At 42.4% G+C, this 26,849-nt stretch overlaps 2 protein-coding genes across 2 annotated transcripts; both read left to right on the forward strand.

Annotated features, from left to right (window-relative positions):
- Positions 1–8,760: 8,760 nt before the first annotated feature.
- Positions 8,761–26,795, forward strand: TDRD10 (tudor domain containing 10; the record flags this gene model as incomplete). Its single annotated transcript, XM_079146303.1, is given in 6 exon segments — positions 8,761–8,769; positions 10,588–10,712; positions 25,518–25,536; positions 26,440–26,490; positions 26,492–26,582; positions 26,734–26,795. Coding segments are annotated over 6 exon segments (357 nt in total).
- Positions 13,895–16,334, forward strand: LOC306637992 (vasculin-like protein 1). The gene has a single exon (XM_079101008.1). The coding sequence runs from the start codon at positions 15,107–15,109 to the stop codon at positions 16,262–16,264; it is 1,158 nt and encodes a 385-aa protein (XP_078957134.1). The 5' UTR covers positions 13,895–15,106; the 3' UTR covers positions 16,265–16,334.
- Positions 26,796–26,849: the final 54 nt, after the last annotated feature.

Genomic DNA, 26,849 nt, shown 5'->3' on the forward strand with positions numbered 1-26,849 from the left:
GTAAGACTTCTTTATAGATTCTGAATACATGTCCCTTGTCAGGCTTATGCAAATAATTTCTCCCATTCAGTTGTCTTTTAACTTTCTTCATAGTGTCCTTTGACACACAACAGGCTTTACTATTGATCAAATCCAATTTTCTATTTTTTCCTTTGGTTACCTGTGCTTTAGGTATTATATTTAAGAATTCATAGCCCATCCCTAATCTAAGGCAATGAATTTTCAAAATTTATTCCTATGATTTCTTCTAAGAGTTTTATAGTTTTAACTCTTTTTTGTGTATGTGGTACTGGGGATCAAACCCAGGCCCTTGAATACACCAGGGAAGAACTCTACCACTGAACCACAAACCCAATCTTTTTTAAAATTACTTTTTATTTTGAGACAGGGTTTCACTAAGTTGCCCAGGCTGAATTTATGATTCTCCTGCCTCAGCCTCCCAAGCAGTTAGAATTACAGGTATGCACCACTGTGCCTGGCCTGGCTAAGTTTTAACTCTTATTCTTTTGGTACCAGGACTGGGACTTGAACCCAGGGATACTCTACCACTGAGTTACATCCTCAGCCTCTTTTATTTTTTGAAATAGAATCTTACCTGAATTTGAACTTACCTTATCCTCCTGAGTCACTGGGATTACAGGTGTGCCCCACCATGCCTGGCTCTATATTCCTTTTTGAATTAATTTTTGTGTATAGGGTATGAGATCCAACTTCATTCTTTTGCATGCAGATATTCAGTCATCCCCATGGTCATTTGTTGAAAAGTCTTTCCCCATTGAATTATCTTGATACTTTTATCAAAAATCAACTGACCAGGCTGGGTGCGGTGGTGCACACCTGTAATCCCAGCAGCTTGGGAGGCTGAGGCAGGAGGATTGCGAGTTCAAAACCAGCCTCTGCAACTTAGTGAGGCTCTGTCTCTAAATAAAGTATAAAAATGGCTTGGGTTGTGGCTCAGTGGTTAAGCACCTCTGGGTTCAATCTCTTATACAAAAAAAAAAAAAAAAGAAGAAGAAGAAAAGCTGATCATAAATATAAAAATTTATTGTGGATTCTCATTCTCTTCCACTGATATGCTCATCTATTCTTACGCCAGTGCTACATTTGCCTAATGTAGCTTGTAGTGTTTTGAAATCAGTCATCCATTTATTTTTGAACCCACTAGTTTCTTTCTGTCCTCACCAATTCTGAAACTGTTCTTGCTGAGTTTTTATAAGTAATCTGCATGATGCCATTGGACTAAAAACCTTCTAATATCTTCTGTTTCCATACTTATGATAGATCTATGATTTTTCCTCTCACAAGAAAATATTTGAAAATAGAGGCTAAAATATAAGAAGCACCAATCTTAAATGTATAACTAAGAAAGTAAGGAAAATTAAACAGCCCCAAATAGGTAGGTAACTTAAAAACAGAAGCGTCTGACCAATATCCTGGGGTCTTTGCCTGCCTCAAAAACTAAAGGATTTGGATTTAAACAGTTTAAACATTTGGGGACACTAGATAAGATCTTGGGTTTGTGTAATGAGGGCAGTAATAACTAAAATCACTGGAAAAGCAGGATCCTTGAAGGGCTGAACCATGAAAACGGCTCACTAGGCGAGGGTGGTGTTAATCCCTCCTGACCTGGATTATGGGCTGGCAGTCTCCCCAAGAACATGTAACAGTAGGTGCAGCTTTGTGTGTTTGGGGGCTTAATTGCATATTACCTGAGTGATCTGGGAACCTTCAAGCTAAAAATTTAATTTGTGATAAAATTAAAAATCCAATTGTGAAAAAAAAAAAAAAAAAACGTTTAAACTGAATGGAAGGAAACTTCCTAAATCTGATAGATAATAGCTATAGGAAATATACAGAAAACATAAGTATTTTGGAAACAGCAGCATTTTCAAATCAAGAACAAGATGCAAATACTTAGGTCTCCTCTTCTTCTAAGGCCTTTCATGGGAGGTCTTAGCCAGATCAAGGAAGAAAAGGAAGAGAAATAAAAGGTGTAAAAATTAGAAAGGAAAAAATAAAACTGTCATTATTTGTAGAGAATTACCTCAGTGGAAAGTCTAAGAGACTCTTAAGTGTGCTGTTGTAATTATTGAGAATCAGCAGGGTAGTTGAATATAAGATAAATATCCAAAAGTCAATTGCATTTCTGTACAAGAGGAACCAGAAATACAAAGGGCTAGGAATAAATATCATGACAATTGTATAAGACATGTATACAGAAAATTATGAAACTTCATTGAAAGATATTAAAGAAGGCTTATATAAACAGAGAAGTAACATGTGGACACGAAGACTCAGTTTTATGATCCTTAGAATGATCTATAGGATCATTCTAGATTTAGTAGCATTTTGATCAAAATACGAAAGGGTTTTCCAAAGAACTGGACAAGCTGATTCTAAAATTTACATGGACCAGAAAGTTCCATGAGTAAACGTTCCTTTCTGAAGAAAAATATGGGAGTGGGAAGCAGGGAAGACTCCACTCCAGTGAAGACGACCTCAGTGTGGGTGTAGTGCTAAATAGCTGACATAAGAAACAAAATAGAAACCCAGAAATACAGCAAAACCTATGTGAATTCTTGGGTGTGTGTGTTTAAAAAACAGGTGCCATTGCAAATCTGTTGGCAAAGAAGGGACTATACTCTCAACTCATTCTGACATTTGGTTACCCATGCAGGGAAAATGAAATTGGACCTTTACCTTATGATATGCACAAACTGGATTCCAGATGGATTGAGAACTTTTTAAAGTCAGTAAACGTAATTCTTGGTGATGAAACTTTGATAGCTTTCTCTTTGAGTTCAGGAAGAAGATAAAGACTACCACTATTTTGGTCAATATTTGTATCGGTGGTCTTGGTCAGTTGCAGTAAGGCAAGAAGAAAGACATAACTAGAAAGAGGCTAAGAGTACAGCTCAGTGGTAGAGCAGGTGCTTAGCATGTGTAAGGTCCTTGGTTCCATCCCCAGAACCAAAAAAAAAAAAGGAAAGAAAAAAGTGTCATTCGTTGCAGTTGAAATGTGATAGCAGAAAGCCATGACTTTTAATCATCATCCACAAGGGAAAGGATGTATTTCTCCAGAACACTCACCTTGTATATTCAAACTTAATGTGTCCGGAAGCCAAGCTCCAATGTTTCCCCAGCCTGCTCCTGCCAGTCTTCCTCTTTTCCACAAATGGCAACACCATTTTCCTCAGGCTCCAAACCTGAAAAAGTCTTGTCTCATGCCTCACACTTCATGTTCGATCTGTCAGCAGGTCGTTATGGCTCTACCTTAGAAATATATCTAGAGTCAAACAGTCTTGTCGAGATGAGAGAGTGGAATATCTCTTTAAATTTGCAAACATAAACAGTGGTGGGATTAAAGCAAAGTTGGAGCTGACAGGGAGGAGGAAAGAAAGGAAGAATAAAAGGGGTGGATATGTGACTTCTGACTTCCGAGTTTACATTGTACGATTGATCCGTTTGACTTTAGGGATATATAGATATTTTCTTTTATTTTAAAGACTTTCTTTTCTTTGTTAATTTTTTAATGTGCTGCTGAGGATCGAACCTAGTGCCTCACATGTGCTAGACAAGTGCTCTACCTCTGAACCACAGCCCGAGCCCCTTTCCCTCTCTCCCTCTCTCCCTCTTTTCCTCTCTCCCTCTCTCCCCTACTCCCCTGTCTTCCTCTCTCTCTCTCTCTCTCCACATGTGTGCATGTGTTTTAAACCCACAGGCACTGTACCCCCAAGCTACATCCCCAGCTCTTTTTTTTTTTTTTTTAATTTTGAGACAGTCTTGCTAAATTGCCCAGGCTGATCTTGAATTTAAGAGCCTCCTGTCTCAGCCTCCCAAAAGGCTGGGATTACAGGCAAGTGCCAGTGTAGCTGGCTTATATAAGCATTTTCATAATTAAAAAATTGAAATTGTGTATTTTTTAAAAGAGCATTCTAAAAATTAAAAACAAGTTGGTTACATAACCAATTTGGTGTCAGACGAAAGAGTTTCTCCAATTGACCTTAGAATATACTATTTTGACTATATATTCTCCTTAGCATATACCACACTAAACACCTGCAAAGAAATCTTAACCTTCATTAAATTATTTTGCGGCTGGTAATAATACTGATACTGGCATTTGAACTTGCTACATGGTTAATGTAGGATTAAACAAGTAATTAATGTTAGGAAACAAGATTTTTAGCATTAGAGGAAATATATTAAAAAGCAAAATCAAAGGTAAATAAAAACTATGCAAACCTTGTACGTGAACTGAAATTCACAGGATAACATGATTGTTTTCTTCTTTAAAGATATTATATCTTTTCACTCTCTCCATGGAAAGACTTTGGAGCTCTGAAAACCCACTGGCAACAAACACACCTAGCTCCTAGATTGTGTTCTTCCCCACTAAGTGGAACCAGGCTTTCTAGAGGAATGGCTGGTTCCATGTTTAGAGCTGACAGGTCATCAAAGGCGACTGAGGTTTGACTTGGGTACAGTGGCACACACCTGTAATCCCAGCAACACTGGAGGTTGAGGCAGGAGGATTGAAAGTTTGAGGCCAGTCTCAGCAATTTAGCAATATCCTGTCTCAAAAGAGAAAGGACTGGGGAAGTATCTTAGTGATAAAGAATCTCTGGGTTCAATTCCCAGTGCTTAAAAAAAAAAAAAAAAAGTCTATTGAGGTTCTGTTGAAAGGCAGAGGAGGTTTTATTTGGAGATGGAGTCCTTGTTTCGTGGAGTTTTGTGTTGAAATGTGTACAGATGAAGCAAAGAGGTGTTCAAGATTTGTTTTAGAATAGCCTAGTGGCAGGAAGAGGATATGATGAAATGGGAATGGCCATGAGATGAGGCTGAGTGAAACGTGTTTAGGGATTTGTAGTATCATTTTTTTCTATATTTTATTTATATTTGAAACTTTTCAAGGAAAAAGACACAAGAACAAGCAAAGAGGAGATCTCATCTGCCAAAGATGGAGCACTATGAGTATCAAAAATGCTGACTTCATTTGATTAAAACTTGCTAATGATTAAAAGCAGTAATTTGTAATGATACCTCAAGAAAGGAGAAGCCCTGTTCCCCTTCAGTTTAATCTTAACCCAGCAGTTCATGTGAGCCTATGAATGGCAAGTAGAACTTGTTACCCTTCCATTCTGGCCTCTAATGGCTTCTCTTCTCACTTAGGAAAAGCAAGTAACACGAGATGCTTCCCTGTGCTTGAATGTCCTCTGCCTTCCCTCTTTGGTCCTCTGCAGCTCCACTGACCTCCTTGTTGGACCTCCAGCCAGCCACAGGGCCTTTGCCCCTCTGTGCTCTGCTCCCAGGGATTGTCTTCTCAGGGGGCCTCACTGGCTGCTCTTAGATTGTGGCCCCAATTCTTCCTGTTCCCTCCTGATTTATGTGTCTTAGACACATCCCTATCAAACTTACCATGTACATTGGTTATTCCTCTTATTGTCTTCCCCAAGAAGATAAGCCCAGGAAGTGAGATGTTTTTGTTTACTCTTTTGTGTATTAATTTTTACCCCTCTTAATTGGCTTTATCTGCAATTGTAGAATTAGACTGTAGTCCGGACCAAAAGTAGTTCAGAATACTCTGCCTGGGTACTTTTTCCTGCACCTAAAACATTTTGTAGCTCAAGTAGGCATGTAATAAATGTTTGTTGCATGAAAGGATGAGAGGGAGTAGAGATAGTGGGTATTTAGATGAACTTTTCAAGAAGTTTAGAAATAAAGGAGAATAGGAAGTGGTTGTAGCAGAAGGAGGATGTGGGGCCACAGGCATTATGAGCACCAAGAGTGCAGATATTAGAGCTTTCCTATATGCTCCTCCAGCACAGCAGAAGGGAGTTGACGGAATGCAGGAGAGAGGGAGACCAGAGGCCTTGAGAAGGCAAGAGAGAACATATTCTGTTAAGGGATGGTCCAGATGCAACAAGGTGGCAGGAGGGGACAATCCCCCTCCCCCCGCTATTTAAACCAGGGACTGAACCCAGGAGCACTTGTCCTCAGCCCTTTTCATTTTGAGACACGTCTTGCTAAGTTACTGAGGCTGCCCTCAAACTTGTGAGCCCCCCTGCCTCAGCCTTCTCAGTCACTGGGATTAAAGGCATGGGCCACCATGCTCAGTAGTTGCTTCTCTTTTTTCAGCAAATAAGAATCAAGGTTATCAGCTGAGTAGAAAGAGTGTGTGGAAGTTATGTGCAATTTTGTTTGGGAGAGTAGAGGTAGCCTGATGAGGAATGGTCAGTAGCAATGCTGAGGAGTGCCACGCAAGGAAGAGATTGCAGTGATACACTCTGGTATCTAAGCTGGGTAAGAGGACATCAGGGACATTGTGGGTGGGGGTGGGGCAGAATGGAGAGAAGAGCAGGGGTAGAGTTGGGTTTGCAGGAGGATTGAAGAATGGCGGGCTCTGCAGGATCCTGGTCCTGGAGAAGTGGGTTGGCAAGCTAGAGGAATAACAGGAAACATGGGAGAACGTCAGAGAGGCTGTGTTCTGAACTGACAAGGGGGCTGGGTGTGGCTGTTGGTAATGACTAGCTAGTGTGTGCCCTGGGAAGTAGAGAGCTGAGGCCATGGCAGGTAGCTTCTATTCTCTGTGTGTGCTTGTCTGTGGCTGACTTTTATCATTCCACAAAATTCTGAAAACACAGTTATGTTGGCATGCAGCTCTAGGTAGCAATTTTGGCTGTTGTATAATATTACTACTGTGTGTTTACCCACCAGTAGACATTTCAGTGCTTAGGACGTACCATGGGAAATGACTGGTTATTGGACTATTTTTTATCTGCAAAAACATCAATTTTACATGATTCAAATTAATATTTTCCCAGTTTTTGCTATCTCAAACAGTTTTGGTGAAGTTGCTTGACCACATATCTCTGTGTACAAGCATGTGAGGTTCTCTAGGGCCTGTGCCTGGGTATGGGACCTCAGGAACACATAGTACACTACAGCTTGACTGGGAAGGGGTAGTGACTAGAACTCTCTCCAGCCCCACAACTGTCCTCACCAGCGCTTAGTGCTGTCCAACTGTCAATTGCTGCTGATGGGCATGAAATGATTGACTACTGTGATCTCCTACGTATCTAGTACAAAATCACTAGTTCATGATGCTGTAATTAATAGCAGGCTTTAGATCACTTAAATGGTATGGTGGGTAATGATTGACTGAAAGGGATATATAATATTATTAAAAGAAATAGGTTTTTTATTTTTTTGTTTTGCCATACTTGGAATTGAATTCAGGAGTCCTCCACCACTGAGCTACATCCCCCATCATTTTTACTTTTTAAAATTTTGCAACAGAATGTAAGTTGCCCAGATTGGCCTTGGACTTGTGATCCTCCTGCCCCAGCCTCCTGAATTGCTGGGATTACAGGTGTGCACCACCATGCTGTGAAATAGGTTTTGAAGGAAGAAGATAAGAGTATGAGCCTGTTATTTTTTTTTTAATACCTGTTATTGAACCCAGGGGCACTTAACCACTGAGCCACACCTCCAGCCATTTTTATATTTTATTTATAGACAGGATCTCACTAAGTTGCTTAGGCCTCACTAAGTTTCTGAGGCTGGCTTTGAACTTGCAATCCTCCTTCTCAGCCTCCAAGCCACTGGGATTATAGGCATGTGCCACTGGGCTGGGCCCATGATCTTTACAGTAGATATACTGTGCTTGTATTTTGGTGGTAGGATGATGGATGGTACTTCTATTTTGCTTTTATGCATTTTTAAATATTCTTCCAATAAGCATTTAATGTTTTTGTAATTTAAAAATCCTAATAAATTATTTTCATTATTTAAAATGAGATGTAAAAGAATCCCTATGGGCACAAGGCAATTTTAGCTTAATGTACCAAGCCTCCTGTCAAAACTGTAATTGATTTAAAAAATTTTAAGTAAGCAAATGAAACTATTAAGGAGCATCAGGAAGAAATGTCACAATTAGGGCATACCTTCAGATTTCATGGCTTCTGATGATAACTGTCAACAGTAGCAGTGTCTGCTAGTGGGATGCCCTCACTGATAAGTGATTGAAATTCCATGGTTAAAAAGATGTTGGCAGGAGTTTTTGGTATTTGTATGTGTGTTGGGGGAGGGAGAGGGAATTTTCTTTCCTCAAGCACATTTTCTGAAAACTGAAAACTAGTGCTTCCTGAATCTGCTGAATGCCACAGAACAGTGTTGGACCTTGTTTGTATATAAAATCATCTGAGGAAGCCAGGCATGGTGGGACACTCTTGTAATCCCAACAACTTGGGAGGGCTGAGGCAGGAGGATTACAAGTTGAGGTCAGCCTCAGCAACCTAGCTAGACCCTGTCTCAAAATAAAAAATAAAAAGGGCTGGGATGTAGCTCCGTGATAGAGCACCCCTAGGTTCAATCCTTAGCACAGCAAAGAAAAAAAGAGCTATAATAAATAAATAAATAAATAATAAATACATAAATTACATAAATAAATAAATAAATAAATAATCTTAGAAGCTTTAAAAAGTGTGATTGTAGGGCTGGGGATATGGCTTAGTTGGTAGAGTGCTTGCCTTGCATTCACAAGACTCTGGGTTCAATCCCCAGCACCATCACCACCAACAAAAAAAGTGTGATTGCTTCACACCCAATCCCAGAGATTCTGATTATATTTATATGGGGTGGGCTCACCATTGCATTGGTAGTTAAAAAACAATAGAAAACTAACTCCCCAGCTCAATCTTGACTGCATTCAGAATTAAGAACCATTTATATAGAACAAGGGTTAGCAAACTTTCCGTGATGGATCAGGTAGTAAATATTTTAGGCTTTGAAGACTTCACTGTTGTAAATACTGAGCTCTGCCAGTATAGAATGAAAGAAACCATAGATAATAAGTGAATGAATGTGTATGGCTGTGTTTCAATAAATCTGTATTTAAAAAAAAAAAAAAAAAAAAAAAAAAGGTGGTGTTGGACTGGATGGTCCAAGGCTGGCCCTTGCTGCAAAAGATACAAACATATTAAGTAGTTTTTTATTTTAATAATGGTAAAGGCCAGGTGCAGTGGTGCCCACCTATAATCCCAGTGACTCGGGAGGCTGAGGCAGTTGGATCATGAGTTCAAAGCCAGCCTTAGCAACTTAGTGAGGTCCTAAGCTATTTAGCCAGACCCTGTCTCAAAATAAAAAAATAAAATAAAAAATAAAAAGGGCTGGGGATGTGGCTGTGATTAAGCACCCCTTGGTTCAATCCCCTGGTAAAAAAAAAAAAAAAAAAAAGTAAAGCCTCAAGGAAGAAACTTTAGTTTTGCACAATATAAATGGAAAGAATGTAGGATTTGAAGTTAGAAGCCCTGAGTGCAAATCCTAACTACAAATTGGTTGTAATTTTGGAGAAGTCACTAAACCTCTCTTATCCTTATTTTTGTTCCTCTGTGTGATGGGTCAGTAATAACATGTGCTTCATAGGGTAGTTATAAAGACCAAATAGAAGAAGGTATATGAAAATACTTCATAAACTGCAAATGCTAAGCACATATTGCTTGTTCTCACAAATTGTTTGTTGCTCAGCATCTTGAAGATTCATGTGTAATAAACATTAAATATTTAAAAGTATGGCAAATTAGAAAATTTGAATATAAATATAATAGAAGCATGAAGCCTGAGGAAAAAAAGGAGTTATACATAATGCATTTCTATTTTCCTCTACCAACAAAGTGACTTTGGATTGGTAAAAGCTGCTTTTAAAAGAAAAGGGTATAAATATACATTTTTTTCCAAAAAGAGTTTTCCAGGGAAGAATGTTTTTGTCATGGTTATGAAAATTCACAACCCTCATGGGGAGCTAGGGAAGGAGGGAATGTAGATGGGTATAGGCGGGAGCTGACAGAGCTGAGACCTGAAGAAAACCATTGCAGTGGGCACTGGGGACCTGCCGGTGACCTTCAGGAAAGCTCTTTCAGTAGGGTGGGAACAGAAGCCAAACTGCAGTCATCAGGGGAGGGAGTAGGCGGGGAGGAAATGGAGGCATTAGGTGGAGACAGTTCTTACTACAAGTTTGGCAGAAAAAAGAAAAAATAGGGTGTAGCTCAAAAGGGCTGTGTGTGTGTGTGTGTGTGTGTGTGTGTGTGTACACACACACAGAAGGGTCCAAGTGAACAGAGCATGTTGGGAAGGAGTGAGTATGGAGAATGTCCAGGGACTGGGGAGGTGATCACATCCCTGGGCAGTGAAGGCCAGGCAACTTCTGGGAGCAGTGGGGAGGGAGGCCTTGCAGAGGTGTGGAAGTCAGTTCCTCCTGGGGCCCACCCTGACTATCTCTTTCTTTCCAAATCTGAGTTCAGTATCCATCCTCCATGCTCTCATAATTGTCTGTACTTCCTCAATGCGGAAATGAAATGAAATGGCCTGCAGCGAAATCATCTGGTCATTGATCATCCTCTCTGCAGCCCTGCTCAGCTGCTGAGCTTCACTGAAGGCAGGACTTAGATCTTTCTTGTCTGTTGCTATATTTACAGCACTTAGCACAAAACCTGGCACATGCAGCACATTAATATTAAGATGAGAATCTGTCAAGATCCTCATTAAGTATGTGTTAGATTGAATGTAGATTAGCTGGTTCGGGATCAGAGACATCGGGAACTGGTTGTACGTTATGTCACCCAACCTCCTCTTTTAAACCCTGCTGGCATTCTCTACCTTCTAAAGGACCACAATGCTATCCATGTTCACAGAATCCAGAATGGCTGCAAATGGTGTGACTGTTCTTCCTTTGTTTTCTTTGGGAAGCAACTCCTTTCCTCTTTGTCCATTTTGTTGATGTCCTGAAGTTACAGACTAGCCCAGCAACTCCCAGATCCACACCTACCGTGATCTGGCAAAATGACAGCTGGGAAACCCCCTTTCCATATTTAATGCTCTGGCTCTGCACTAATATCATCTTGTCGATACAGCCCTGGGTTTAGTTTGGCTTATGTCCTTGCTCTGTGTTCTGACTTGAAGTAGGTGATTATGCCACCCTCAGACTTGATTGCCTCTGAAAACTGAACTACTTATATATTTCCTCCTCCTCCTCCTCCTCCTCCTCCGGTACTAGGGATTGCACCCAGGGATGTTCTACTGCTGAGTATATCCCCAGCCCTTTTTATATTTTATTTTGAGACAGGGTCCCTGTAAGTTGCCAAGGCTGGCCTTGCACTCACCATCCTCCTGTGTCAGCCTCCTGAATAGCTGGGATTACAGGTGTGCACCACTGCACCCAGCCCCTTTCTTATTTTTAAGGCAGTAAAATTGTTTTGGACTTTTGGAGGCAGGTGTATGAAAGAAACCCAAAGCTGGAAACAGGCAGTGTGGTGGTGGAGTCAACTCATTTCTTCTGGTCTCCAGAGGTCCAGGACAGTTCCCGATATTGCCCAGTCAAGTTGCTAGTTTGGATATGACTTAGGCTGAGTCTTTGGAGCACCCCCTCACCTGTTGATGGACAGGAGACCCTTCTGCAGCTCAGGTGTGGGGCCCACCCTGCAGCTCTTGTCTGTTCTCTCTTTGGAGACTCCCTATCTCACCTTTCTTTGCACCTTTGCATTAGTGGATCTGGGCTCCTGCAGAAAGTGGCGCTTGATTTAGGAGCTCTGGTGGCAGCGGTTCTCTTCAGGCCTCCTCAAAATTTGCCCTTCACTTGGGCAGCTTAAGATCCAGCCAAGGATCTGGGATGAACCCCTACATTTCTGAGACTTCTCTGTGGCTCCCTCCTCTTTGGTACTCTTTTCCATAAATTCCTGACACCTCCATTCTTCTGTTTTTGCTGCCTTGTGAATATTTCACTTTCTTCTTGGGTTTTGCTTCCCCTGGCTGTGGTTTCGAAAATTAAGGATACTCCCAAGGCCAGTATAACCTTGATACCAAACCAGACAAGCATAGTATAAGAATTATAGCCTAGTCTCACTCTGGAATACACAAGTGAAGTTTCTACACAAAATATTACAAAGTGAAGCCAGTGATGTATAATGTAGGTAATATATCATGGCAAGTTGGATTTTTTAAAAAATGTAGTAATTTAATATTACAAAAATTACAAATAACTTTCATCAACAGATTAAAGGATAAAAGCCATAGGATCATCTTAAATAGACACAGCAAAACATTTGATAAAATCCAGCATGAATTTGTGCTTTAAAATGAAAAGTTCTTAGTAGCTAGGAGTATAAGGTTATTATTATTCTGACAAAGGATATTCTACCAGAAACCTCCAGAAAATAATATTTTAATGGAGAAACACTATTAGAAGCATTGTTTTTAAATATAGAAGAAGACAAGAATGCCCACCATCACCACTTCTGTTCAATATGTATTGGAGGTTCTAGCTTGTCCAGTAAGACAAGAAAAGTAAAGGTATATTTTTTATTTTTAGATATTTTTAGTTTAGATGGGCACAATACCTTATTTTATTTACTTATTTTTTTGTGATGCTGAAGATTGAACTCAGTGCCTCACACATGCTAGGCAAGCACTCTACCACTGAGCCACAACCCCAACCCTTTTTTAAAATTTTGAGACAGGTCTCACTAGGTTGCTTATAGTCTCACTAAATTGCTGAGGCTGGTTTCAAATCTGCCATCCTCCTGCCTCAGTCTCCTAAAATGCTGGGATTATAGATGTGTGCCACTGTGCCCAGCTAAGGCATACATTTTAGAAAGGGAGAAAGATATCTGTCATTATGTATTGACAATGTTTTTTTTTAGAAACAAATGAAATAATTTACAAATTACTGGAAATATCTACAACAGTGAAGGTAGCTGGATGTATAACAGCAAGTATACCAGGATAAATTGCATTCCTATTTTCTGTGAACAAATAACAAAAGTAATTTTAAAATCTACCATTTACAAGAGCAACTAAAAACAAATTATCTAGGGCTGTGATTATAGCTCTATGGTGGAGCGCTTGCCTCACACATGTGAGGCATTGGGTTCGATCCTCAGCACCACATCAAAATAAATAAAGACTTTATTTATTTTGTGTCCATCTACAACTAAAAATATATAAAAAATAAAATATCTAGTAATAAACCCAACATATAGTAAACTTGGTTTATATGGGGGAAGTAATTGAAACTTATTGTAACCTTTTGTGTGTGTGTGTGTATGTGTATGTGTGTGTGTGTGTGCGCTCTACCAGGGATTGAACCCAGGGACATACTACCACTGAGTCATATCCTCAGCTCTTATTTTTTATTTTGAGACAGGGCCTCACTAAGTTTCCCTGGCTGGCCTTGGACTTATGATCTTCCCACCTCAGACTCCTGAGTAGCTGGGATTACAGGTGTAGCCACCATGCCTGGCAGAACCTTATTGAAACTCTTTCAGGAACACCTAAAACGAACAGGAAAAGTGCCATGTTCATGGATAGGAAGATGTAATACGAACCGTTATTTCTCTCAAAATTGAGTCTAGTGATTGAAGAACAGTTCCAATTAGAATTCCCACAGGTTTTGACAGGAACAGGACAGGCTGATCCCAAGATTTATAAAGAACAAAAGCTAAAAAAGGAAAATGAAAACATCATGGCATTGACCTAGGGATAGATAGTTTGAACAATAAAATATAATTGGGACCTCAAAAAGAAGCTCATGCATACACAGAAACCATTTATTATTAAGACAGAGTTGGGGAAGGATGGACTCTTCAATAAATTGAACTGGGACAATTGCTTATTCATACAGAAAAACAGGAAATTCTATCTCTACCTTAGCTCATGTGCAAAAATGAATTCTAAACGTATTGTAGACTTAAATGTGAAAGGCAAAGCTTCAAAATTTTGAGAAAAAAAAAAAAAAAAAACAGAAGAATGTTGGTGACTTCAGAGGAACATAAGATTTGCTAAGGCAAGAAGTATTAGCTGAGAAAGAAATGAAGGATGGCCCCGCCCTACGTTGGGGCGGGGGCGCGACGCTGTGGAACCCAGGAACTACGGCTCCCGGCGGGTAGTGCGCCGCGTGGACCCTCGCAGGCCTGTGGAGCAGGGCCCTGAGGCCCGCTGGGGGCTGGAGTCTCAAGGACGCGCACACGTGAAGAAGCGGAAGATTGGTAGATTCATGTGGCCTTTTTAATGATTGAGTAATGATGGAAATGGATCCAAAATAAAAAGTGACTTCTCTACCAAAGCAGTAGAAGATTCTTCATATCATCTTCCAGTAGCTGAATTCAGTTTTGGGGAAGAAGCAAAACAAGTGAAATACGGAAAACTGAAAAAGAAGAAAACCTCATTTTGGAACTTCTTGACTATTCCTTACCCCCTGTCTTTCTACTTTTTAAAATTTTGTTCTGAATTTATAAATATTGAAGACCAAAGAAATAGAATATACATTTAGGAGCTTTATACCAAGAAATTTGCCTTGAAAGCTGCTATTCTTGGAGGGAAAAGTATATCAAGTTCCTGTCTGATTTTTTTTTTTTAACAAGATTTCATATATGTATAGATTTTAAACTTTAAGACAAATATAAATACATATCTGCACACTATTTTTAGCAGTTGTGTAAGAATAATGACATTTATGTTTCAAGGGCTTTGTTACGTGTTTATTTGCCACTGGAGTTGATTACTCAGATCTTTTATAGTGCTTTAATATTATATTTTTGATCTGTCACCTTGATGACATTACTTGCCCACACATGAGGCGACCTGTGTAGCTATGACCTTGTTATGAACAGTTCGCACTCACTGTGCAAATGTCCATGTATTACCTATTTAAGCATCATCATAGTGCCCTTACTCAAGGAAGTTGAATGAGGTGAACATAGACATAGCTCTTTCCCCTTACCCCCCTTTTTAAATGTAACAAATACTTTTTATGTTCCCCTTCCCCCTTCCCCTCCCCCCTTCCCCTTTTTGGAAGCGAGTCAGGAACTAGGTAGTTTAGGATGAGCAATTAGAGGGACTCAGAAAGTGAGCCACATAGAGCCAGGCTTCTTTGTGCTTCATCACAAGTCGTGCTGCTGACCAGACTGCTTAAGCACCTTTTTAACAAGAAGACCTCGTGAGAGAGCCAACTGGTAGCGTCAAGGAATTCGGAAAACAGGACCACAGAGTTTCACTCTGGGATCCTGGCCATGAGGTTGGATGCCTCACCTTGCTGAAAAGACACTGGACCTAAATGGCGCAGCATGACTTTGTTCCTGCTTGGCTAAATTTCTCAACACCACAGTCAGCTAAGTCACCTACATCCACCTTTGAAAAGCACGGAGAGCACCTATCCCGAGGAGAAGGTAGATTTGGAGTGAGCCGTCGCCGACACAATTCCTCTGATGGCTTTTTTAACAATGGGCCCCTACGAACTACAGGAGATTCCTGGCACCAGCCCTCCCTGTTCCGCCATGATTCTGTGGACTCTGGTGTCTCTAAGGGAGCATATGCTGGAAACACAGGGAACCTATCTGGTTGGCACAGCTCTTCCCGAGGTCATGATGGCATGAGCCAGAGTAGTGGAGGTGGCACAGGGAACCATCGACACTGGAATGGCAGCTTTCACTCCCGGAAAGGCTGTGCCTTTCAGGAAAAGCCACCTACAGAGATTAGGGAAGAAAAGAAAGAAGACAAGGTGGATAAGTTGCAGTTTGAAGAGGAAGACTTTCCCAATGCATGGAAATCTAGCAGAATGGAACACAAATCAGGATCCCTTTCCTCTAGCCGGGAGTCTGCATTTACCAATCCAATCTCTGTTACCAAACCAGTGGTACTGGCTGGTGGCGCAGTTCTCAGCTCTCCCAAAGAGAGTCCCTCCAGCATTACCCCTCCAATTGAGATCAGCTCCTCTCGGCTGACCAAGTTGACCCGCCGAACCACTGACAGAAAAAGTGAGTTCCTGAAGACTCTGAAGGATGACCGGAATGGAGACTTTACAGAGAACAGAGACTGCGACAAGCTGGAGGATTTGGAGGACAACAGCACACCTGAACCAAAGGAAAATGGAGAGGAAGGCTGTCTTCAGAATGGTCTTTCTCTCCCTGTGGTAGAAGAAGGGGGGGTCTTGTCACACTCTCTGGAAGCAGAGCACAGGTTATTGAAAGCAATGGGATGGCAGGAATATCCTGAAAATGATGAGAATTGCCTTCCTCTCACAGAGGAAGAGCTAAAAGAGTTCCACATGAAGACAGAGCAGCTGAGAAGAAATGGCTTTGGAAAGAATGGCTTCTTGCAGAGCCGCAGTTCCAGCCTGTTCTCCCCTTGGAGAAGCACTTATAAAGCAGAGTTCGAGGACTCAGACACAGAAACGAGTAGCAGTGAAACATCAGATGATGATGCCTGGAAGTAGGCATATAAATGCTCACAGTTAATCTGACCCAGTAAACTCAGCTTGTGTGTTTAGGGAATATACAGAAGAAATCGTTAAAAAAAAAAAAAAAAAAAAAAAAAAGAAATGAAGGATGAATTAAAATGACCATCTCTTTTTGAACGTTTACAAAAAGGAAAATAAATTCAAACCTTTTCAAAAACTGGGTGAAGTTATTTACAATGACAGAACTAACAAAAGATCAGGGAAAGGGTCAACTAACTGGCAGTGGTTCACATTCAGCCCACCACCCATTTTTAAAGGGCTGGCAAGCTAAGAAGGCTGTATTTTGAGATAATTGTAGATTCACCTGCAGTTGTAGGAACAGTGCAGAGACCCCATGTACACTCAGTTCCCTGCATGGTAACATTTTGCAAAACAGTATCACAGCTAGGATATTGAAGTTGATACAGTCAAGATATAGACATGTTATTTTATGTTTTCTGTTGTTTTCCTCAGGCCTACATGAACATTTTTTATAATTCCATTTTTATTTATCTGTAGTGTTTTGAAGTATATGTCTTTGTATACCTTTCTAAGTGGTTGCTCTAAATGTTATATTATACATGCATAATCTTGTTGATTTTACCAATTTGAATTATAGAAACCTCACCTCCCTTTTTGTTTGGTTACCCTTCCCTGTTGATAATTGTAATTGATATAAAATATTTCCTTACATATGTTTAGAATCACATCAAAAAACACTACAATTTTTGTATCAACTGTCAAACATAATTTAGAAAACTCAAGAGGAGAAGGAAAGCCTATTGTATTTGCCCGTTTTTTCCCTTAGCATGTTCATTCTGAGGTTCCTTCTTGTGTCATTTCCTGTTTAGAGAACTTCCTTTGGCCATTCTTCTGGGGTAGTTCTGCTGGTGACAGATTCTTGTTTTCCTTCATCACAGAATGTCTTAATTTCCCCTTAATTCCTAGGGGATATTTTCACTACATTTACAGTCTTCTTTCAACACTGGAGAAATTCTGTTCCACTTCCTTCCAGCTTGCTGTGGTTTATCATGAAAAATCCACTGTCATTCAAGTTGTTTCCCCTTCTAGGTAAGGTGTTGTTTTTCTCTGTTTTCAAGTTTTTTTCCCCCCTTGGTTCTTAGTTTTCAGAGATTTAATTATGAATTGTCTCTGAGCTGTTTAGTTTCATTTACCTTTTGAATCCGCAGCTTCTTGCAGCCTCTCTCTTATTCAGATTGCAGTTTCTCTTGTTCTACCTTGCAGTCACCAGCTCTTTCTTTTGCCCCCTTCATCCTGTGGTCAAATTTACCAATTGGAGTTTTTCCTTTTGGCTATCATATGTTTCAATTTGAAAATTTCCATTTTTAAAAGAATCTGTTTTTGCTGAGACTTTAAGTCTTTGCCAGGCATTCCTATTTTCCATTTAAGGGTGTTGTAATTGCCCATTGAAGCGTTTTATCATGGCAGCCTTAAGATCTTTGTCAGTTCATCTTGACATCTGTGTCATCTTTGCATTGGCAGGGATCGACTGTCACTTTTCATTCAGTTTGAGATCTTCCTGATTCTGGGTATGATGTGAGTTTCAATGGGAGTCTGGATATTTTCTTCTTATGAGACTCTGGGTTTTATTTAAACCTTCTGTTCCAGTTGGCTTTCTCTGACACTGCCCCAGAAGAGGAAAGAGGTAGCATCATGTAAGTGCTAAGGAAAGACAGAAGTCTAGTCCCTGCTTAACTTCCTAAGGAGATAGTGCTCCTTGTTACTTTGGTTCTGGCCTCCATCACACCCTGGTCTTTGCTACCCCTGGGGAAGGTCCTGACTCTTCACCGTACTTCCTTGGACCCACCCCAGTGGGGAGAGAGAGGGGTCTTATTCCTGCTAGGCCAGGGTGGAAGTCCAGGCTTCCCAAGTGGTCTTCACTCACACCCAGGCTAGGTGATGGTAGGAGAGGGCTGACTTTGGTATTGGCTGAGGGAATGAGATGCCTGACTGTCTTCTTGGCCTTCTGTGACATCAGAGTTGGTGATGGGATGTTGGAGTGACTTGTCCAGACTTATGAGGGCAGAAGTCTAGGCTCCCTATCCTGTCTTTGCCAGGCTAGGTGGAGATGGAGGTCTCACTGTGTGCATGCTAGTTGCGGAGAAGGGATCCTGGGGATTGAACCCAGGGGTCCTCTGCCACTGAGCTACATCCCCAGTCCTTTTAAAATCTTTTTTGAGATGGCTCTAAGTTGCCCAGGCTGGCTTCAAATTTGCCATCTTTCTACCTCAGCCTCCTGAATTGCTAGGATTACAGGCATGTGCTATTAAGCACAGCAAAGTTTTCTGTCTTGAGAGACTGTGACTTTTTGGTCATTTAGATGAGAAAGCAGGCTTTTGGGGGAGGTTTTTGTTGTTGTTGTCCTTGCCTGTTGGTGTTTCTGGGTTGCCAATCTCTTTAGTTCTAAGTCTGGGATTTATAAGAAACTGCAGAGAGTTCATCACTATATTGTACCTTGGGTCCCAAGGTCTCTAGCCAGCCTTCCTTCTCTCTGCCTTTCAGTCTTCTTATGATTTACATGCAACATCCAGTGTTTTTAGTTGTATTTTCAGAAGGAATAGAAAAAAAGCATGTCTATTCCATCTTCCCAGAGTAGAATTTCTCAGATGGGTTTTTACCAAATGGTTAAAAAGTATCAAGGACTGGGAATGTAGCTCAGTGGTGGAGTGTTTGCCTAAAATGCACAAAGCCCTGGATTTGATTTCCAGAAAAGAAAATTATAACTGGGTGGCATGGTGTACACCTGTAATCTCAGGTGCTCAGGAGGCTGAGGCAGGAAGATCACAAGTTTGAGGTGAGCCTGAGCAGTCTAGTGAGTCCCTGTCTCAAAATAAAATAAGAAAAAGTCTAGGTGTATAGCTCAGTGGTAGAGTGCTCTAGGTTCAATCCCCAGTTCTGGGAAGAAAAGAAGAAGAAGAAGAAAGAGAAGGTGGTGGTGGAGGAGGAGGAGGAAGAGGAGGAGGAAAGAAGAATATTTCATGACACGTGATAATGATTATATTCAAATTTCAGTATCCTTGAAAATTTTTTGGCACACAGCCTTACCTTTTTCACATACTGCTGGTGGCTACTTCCTGACTGTAAGAGCAGAATGAAGTATCTTCCTGGCCCTTTCTAGGAAAAGTTTGCCAATGCCTGGCTTATGATCTAGAATATTTTTTCAAAAGAAACAAGGACAACAAAAACTCCTGAAAATCAATGAGAAGAGGAGACCACTTGATAAAAAAATTGGCAAGAGCTAGAAACAGGCATTTTGTAGATAAGGATGCACAAAAGCCATTGGATCCTTGGGCTGTGACCACTCCCATTGTTTACCGCGGGGTGGCGTTAGTGACAACCCCAGCACCTGTAGTTTTGCCCACATCCGTTTCCAGTCCTGTCAGCCACCACCAGCTACTGATTTTCAGGGTTTTGCCCATCCTGCTGGAACTCAGCCACAAAGTGAAATGCCACAGAATCACTGTTCTGGTCCAGTTGGGTTGCCATAACAAAATGCTTTAGACTGGTTGGTTTATAAATAGTAGGAACTCATTTCTCTAGTTATGGAGTCTGGGAGGGTCAAGAATACAGAGCCAGAAGATTTGGTTTCTGGTGAGGACCTGTCCCATTTAAGTACCCCTCCTATGGCAAAAGGGACTAACAGACCCCCTCAAGCCCTTGATAAGGCACTAATAATGAGGCACTAATCCCATTTGTTAATAGTCCCCCCTCTTAACACCATTGCATTGTGAGCTGAATTGAAACATGAGTTTTAGAGGGATGCAGACATTCACACTGCTGTTACCCAAGAATAAGTAGTTTTGTTTTTAATAGATCCTCTCAACTTGTTGTAACCCTTTGGTCAATTTCCAAAGCCCTGAAATGATTGTTTTTGATAATTTTGTCATTACTTTATGGGGAGGGATTTACCCATTGAAATATTTTATAGTAAATTTTTTTTTTTTTTTTTTTTTTTTTTTTTTTTTGGTACTGGGGATTGAACCCAGGGGCTCTTAGCTCTTAACCACTGAGCAATATACCCAGTGTACCTGTCCCCCTTTTAAAAAATATTTTATTTAGAGACCGGTTCTTGCTAAATTGCTTAGGGCCTTGCTAAGTTACTGAGGCTGGCTTCGAACTCACGATCTTCCTTCTTCAGCCTCCCAATCAGCTGGGACTAATAGGCATGTGCCACTGCACCCAACCCCTGGCCCTTTTAATTTTTATTTTGAAACAGTGGCTCACTAAATTGCCCAGGCTGACTTCAAACTTGTGATCCTCCTGCCTCAGCCTTCTAAGTCACAGAGATTACAGGCTTCTGACATTTTAGATGAGTTTTATCTTTTCTGGAGTTCCCTGCACATGGACTCATGCTGTATGTGCTCTGCCTCTGGCATCTTTCACTCATCAGTGTTACTGAGATTCAGCCACAGATTACACCATCAGCGATTCTTATTTCATTGCCAACTGGTATTGTATCGAGCGGCTGTGCTGCCATTGTTTTCATCCACTCACCTAAATTTAAGTTTTATTTATTTTATTTATTTTTTAAAATGTTGAGACAAGGTCTCACTGAATTGCTTAGAGTCTCACTCAGTTGCTGAGGCTAGCTTCAAAGTTGAGATCCTCCAGCCTCAGCCTCCCGAGCTGTTGGGATTAAAATGTGGTACCATGCCTGGCTAGATTTATGTTTTAAAGGAACCTTCTAGAACCAGAGAGGAAGCAATAAGAACTGTCTCAGGTGGCTCAGGTATGAGAAGAAAATGTCCTCTCACACCATCTCCAGGGCTGTTCCCAAACATGCTAAGCATACCACCAGTTCAGGGCCTCTGAACCTGCTGCTCTCAGCCAAGATCCTCTTCTCCCAGGTGTCTGCTGGGTTTGCTTTCTCACTTCCTTCTGTCTCTGTTCAACTGTCACCTAGTCAGGATTGTCCCTGAGACAGCACCCACTCTGCATCCTTCTCCTTGTCTTGTGTTGCCACCTGATGTCATTAATGCCTCTCTGCATAGTGTCTGCTGCCCCCCACCCCCCGCCACCCCCAGAGTGGGCTTAGGGAACACCAGTGTTTTATTAATATTTGTGGAGGTAGTGATCGAGGGCTCCCTGGGAACAGGGTCTGGGAACTTGGTCATTTTGTACTTGGCGTGTAGGAGAAGCGCAAAAGGTATAGTCTGAACGATGAAGGCATGAGAGGGAAGCAGTCGAGGGTTCCAACTGTAAACATTAATTTCTCACCAGGATGCTGCGCTCAGGTGATATTTCTGTAGATTAAGACAGGCAGGGGTCAGGGTGTTAGCAGTGAGCAGACTCCAGGCTTCCTGTTAGGAGGATGCCACTGTTGGTGGGCGTTGGTGAGGCAAGAACTTCTCCTGCTGGGTGCAGGTGGACCAGATGGGTCCTTCTCAAGGCCTCTGGTCACTGACTTTCACATGCCCTGTGTCTTCTCTCCCGCTGCTCAGACTCTCCAGGTGATTCTGGGGCAGGTGCAGTTCCTAGAGCACTTGATCAGCTGGTGGAAATGTCCCAGAACAAAGTAAAGGGGTGATTAACAGCTGTTGATTGATCTGGACATGAGGGTTACTGTGCATGTAGCGACAATAGAACTTAATTAAAATCGGCTGGTTTGGCAGCTATTGCAATGCAGCCTTGATCTCTGATGTTTCCACGTGGCCACTTCTATGTTACAAACAGGTCCTGAAATTCGAGGTTTGTTTTTGGGGGATGTGCCTGCTGTGGTGTTGGATGATAATTATGTAGATTTTCCTCTGAAACTTAATTTCACAAACTGTCAAAATGGGCTTGTTATATTTATCTCTTAAATCATCAGGGAGTAATAATTAGACCAAAAATGGTTTTGAATGTTTCTGAACTACTAATTATTTTTAGCTTGTAGCTGCTGCTGATCATTGGTTTTGGAGGGGGTCAGGATTTAGAACTGTCTTAGGAGATTCTAAATAAAAAGGCACCTTATGTGCTTGGCCAGAGGAGGATGATTTTTAGCACATGGCTCAGGCTTATGTCAGGTAAGCAGGGAAGGCAGGATGAAGGTTAGCAGAGAGATTTGCTTTGAGTCTCACTGGCTGGCAACAGGAGTTATCTTCCATTGAAGACTTTTTCATTGTTTCACTGTGTGAATTTATTGAATCCCTGCAGTAGTTTCTATTGCCCTCCTATTCTGCAGATAGGCACACCACGCTGCTCACCCCAAGTTAAGTAGCCAGTCAGTTCAAGAACCAGGATTAGAGACCAGACAAGATTCTAGAACCCACATTTTGCACTGCTTTCCATACCACTTCCATTTCTTAAGCATCTACATGTGCCTTGTCCCAAATAGATATTTGCCCAACGAGATCTTTACATCAAGGCTGGTGCCATCATGGTACAGAAGAGGAAATCAAGGTCTAGAGAGTTGAGGATTTGTTCCATGTCTCTTCTCGTTTCATTCAATAGACATATGTTTACTGAGAACTTAGTATATACCAGGCATTTCTTAGACCCTGGTGCTGCCGGCCATCAAGGTAATCATCAGAAGACAAATGTGATTCTGTTCTGATGCTTATATTGGAAAGAGACACAGGAAACAAGAAAATATCAGATGGTAAGTGCCAGAATTAAAATAAGATGCTATCCTTCTTTAGATAGTTCTTAGGGAGGGCCCTTTGATAGGGAAGTGAAAAGTTAGAGCCAGTCATGTAAAGCCCAGAGGAAGAACATTTCAGGCCAAGGGGGTACCCATGAATGCCCATGTGGGGAAGGCAAAAGAGTGCAGAGGGGCAGTCATTTGGAAGGAGGGACAGGGCAGAGTGGCCTTGGAGAGTCACACTGGAGACTGAGCTTTATTTCTAAGTACAATAGGCAGATGCTGAGAGATGTAATGGGGGTATATTGTGATCCAAATTTTGCTTGTCAAAGATCATGTTTGCTGGCAATTGTACTGTTGGGGGCAAGTATAGCAACAGCAGGGAGACAGATTTAGAGGCTATTGCTATCATCCTGATAAAAAATGCAATGGCTAGTTTAGAAGGTGGTGGGCATGGGGGGATAGAATGTGTGGATTTGGGTGGGTCTGGAGGAAGAACTGGCTTAGGTTGCTGATGAATTTGTTGTGAAGAGGTAGGAAGGGATGAATTTGTCCTGAAGCACTCAGGAGATACTGGTGCAGTATACTCAGACTCAGAAATCAGGACTGAGCAGCTTAGGGAGGATCTGCTTTGGACACACTGAGTTTGTGCACTTCTTAGTTCTTTCGAGTAGCCATCTCCAAATTTGAATAGAAAGAATTCCAGAGAATAATTAGGGTTGGAGTTCCAACTCTGAGAGTCCATGGTGAATCTTGGCTACCCAAAACCATGGAATTGGGGCAGCCATGGAGAGAGGGTAGATGGGGAGGAGACCATGGCTTGGGAAGTGCCAGTTTTCTGTGACAAAATACCTGAGAAAAGAAACTTAGAGAAGGAAAGATTTATTTTGGCTCATGATCTCAGAGATGCCAGGCCATGATCGGCTGGCTATGGGCCTGTAATGAGGCAGAGCATCATGGCTGAGAGGGTGTGATGGAGCAGAGCTGCCTACCTCATGGTGGCCAGAAAGGAGGGGACCTGGGGAAGAGACCGACAGACATGAGAAGGGCCTGGGACAACATAAACCCTTCCAGGGCACACCCCAGTGGCCTACTTCCTCTAACTAAGCTCTACCTCCAAAAGTTTCTACCTCCTCCCAATAGTGCCACCAACTGGAAATGAAGCCCTCAACAACCTTTGGGGGACACAGATCCAAACTATAACATAGGGGTTGGTTATGATTTGGATCTGGGATGTCCCCCAAAGACACATGTACTTAAAGGTCTGCAGTGCTGCAAAGTCCAGAGGCAGGGTTTTAGAAAATGATTGGCTCACGAGGGCTCTGACCTCATCAGTGAATCAATCCATTTGATGAATTCATCATTTGAATGGATTATTGGGAGGTGGGACCTAGTTGGGGGAAATAGGTCACTGGAGGTATGCCCTGGAACAGTCTCATCCCTGTCCCTGTCCCTTCTCTCTCTGCTTCCCAGCTGCTAAGAGCTTTGCAACTTTCCTCCACCTCACCCTTCCACCATGATGTTCTGCCTTACTTCAGGTCCAGAGCAATGGAGCTGGCTCACCATGGACCAAAACCTCTGAAACCATGAGCCAAAATAAACCTTTCCTCCTTAAGTTGTGTCAGGTATTTTAGTCATGGGGATAAAAAGCTGGCTTACAGGGTGAGATGGAATACTGCCACTAAATTCAGATCATAGAAGTGACCATCATATTCTGTGACATGGGCAGTAGCAGAGAGAGATGTGGGGTCAAGTCAGGGTCTTTTCAAAACAGATAACAGCACACTTGTCTCCTGGTGAGAAAAGACCCCAGAGGAGAGACACAGTAATGGACTCCAGTACCCTCTGGAGGGTAGCCTGCGAGGGTGATGTCCTTGGCAAGACGAGATGTTCGGGGCCCAAAGCTAGAGCAGGAGCAGGTCTAGGACAACCATGGTGGCAGGCAGGCCAACTGAGAGGGCATGTAGGGGGAGTTTGGCACTGTGGTAAAAAGATAAGGGATTGGTGGAAGAAGCAAGTTCCCTGGGTGACCCTTGAGTGGGGAGGGTGGCAGTTTTGAAGACAGGAGAGGGTGTGAATAGGGTACTTGGTGTGTACCTGTGCAAGAAAGCGGGGGTAGGCTTAGCAGGGGCTTACGTGGGTTTGTGGTGTTGAGTGTTCCTTGGCTGTAGGAGAAGCAGGTGGGGACTGATCCTTGAGTTTAACCATGATTGGCAGGTGCTCAGCTGAGAACAATGGAGAGAAGAAAAACCAGAATTTTCTTGCTGCAGGGCTATAGGCAATCACTGGCAGCTAGGCCTTTCTGATTCCATCCAGAGTAGCCATTCTTGCCTGTCCTTCCTCTTTCTCTCTGAGAAGTGGTGGCAGGGTCCCTCAGGTCAGGCAGTCCTGACTGGCCTCTGCCCCTTATCTGAGGAGAGCTGCACGAGGGTGCACGGCAGTAGCTTTGGCATTTATCCTCCCTGTTTTCAAACATCTTTTCCTTGGCTTGGCTTGGAGTCCTTCAAGGAAGGAGTGGCAGGTGCATTTCTCAAAAGTCAGTGAAAGTCCACGTCAGCACAGGGGCGATTGCTGCTCTTGTCTCCAAACCAACCTGGGATGATCCCAACATAAATCAAAAAATAAATACTGTCCTACCTCAGTGGTGCTTCCTCTCTTTCTCCCCAGGCTTTGGAGAAGTCTTCCGGTAAAGGGATTGCCTAGACCGCCGATGAAATACTGAGCTGCCGTCAGCACTACCTCCTCTGCTCCCAGCCCATTCAGGATCACCGCCTCTTCCATGGCCTCCCTTCCAGCTCTATCCCCTGATGATACTTTTTCCTTCCTCTAGGGTGCTTGCTTCCAAATGAGGATCCAGAGGCTGGGAAGTAAAAGGATGAATTTTCTTGGCCCATCTTGGGCTACCTAAGGGCAGGGCGACGGCCTCAGGGTGTTATCCTCCTTCTAGCTCTTAATCTTTACTTCTAACCTGTACATGGCTCAGCCCAGTGAGACAGAGAAACGGAGGGTAGCCCTCTCTTCAGGTCCTATGGAAATGAGCTGAGCAAACTATAGGAGGACCATCAGGGCAAATGGCAATGACAGATATCATTCTGGTCCCCAGAGGGTAGAGCATGGATACTGTTTGGTATGGGATGAAGTTTTCAGAAACTCCTGCATTAGACCCAAGTTAAGGCTGTGGGCCACATTGATAATAGAGCTGATTTCCATTTGTGCACTCTGAAAACCTGTGAGGATCCCCTATTCTAGAAGCCACACGATCATCATGCCCCTGCACATCTGCTTTGTTTTTACAGTGACATCATTTTTCACATCAGGAATGAGAATAATCTGTATGATTGATGTGCTGAGGACTCATGGTTTGGTTTTGTGTTGGGAGGCAGCAGGTTTACTGACCACCTGTGACTTAGGAGGGGCTACAGGGAGCAGGGGTCTGGGGACTGGAAGTATATCCTTCATTGTGGACAGTCCACACTTGGGTCATCTAGAGGCTCCTCAATTACTTCAGTAGGTTCAAAGGGCACTTAGTAAGGGCTGCTGTGCCTGGCACTAGGTAGCACCACCCACTTTTCTCCCTCCTTCTGACCAGGGACTAGACAGGATAGACCCCTGGACTGTGGTTATGTTCACTGATTTTGGTCCAGTCGGCCACCATCCCTGTGCTGTCCCTATGCAGCCTGTATGATTTCTGGACCATCCCTCCTCTGACCCAGACCTTCATTGTGGAGAGAGGTGATACATCTTCCGCCCTCCTCCTGCAGACATTGGAGGCCTCTGGGGCCTCAGCAGGGAGTGGTGTGGTTGATTTCCTTCAGTCTCAAAGTCTAACCTGTTTTCAGCATCTGCCCTGAGTAAAGCCTGCTCTCGAGCATTGTTTTCACAGCCAAATTCTGGAACCCGAAGAGGCACTTCAACTGCTGCCCAAAGGTTGAGTTCTCTGGGTGATGGGAGGGGAGGGGAGGATTCCCTCTCCTGCTTGTGTCAGAGCCCCTCAGCTAC

The sequence above is a fragment of the Sciurus vulgaris genome, assembly GCF_902686455.1.
Source record: "Sciurus vulgaris genome assembly, chromosome: 1".
Lineage (NCBI taxonomy): Eukaryota > Metazoa > Chordata > Mammalia > Rodentia > Sciuridae > Sciurus > Sciurus vulgaris.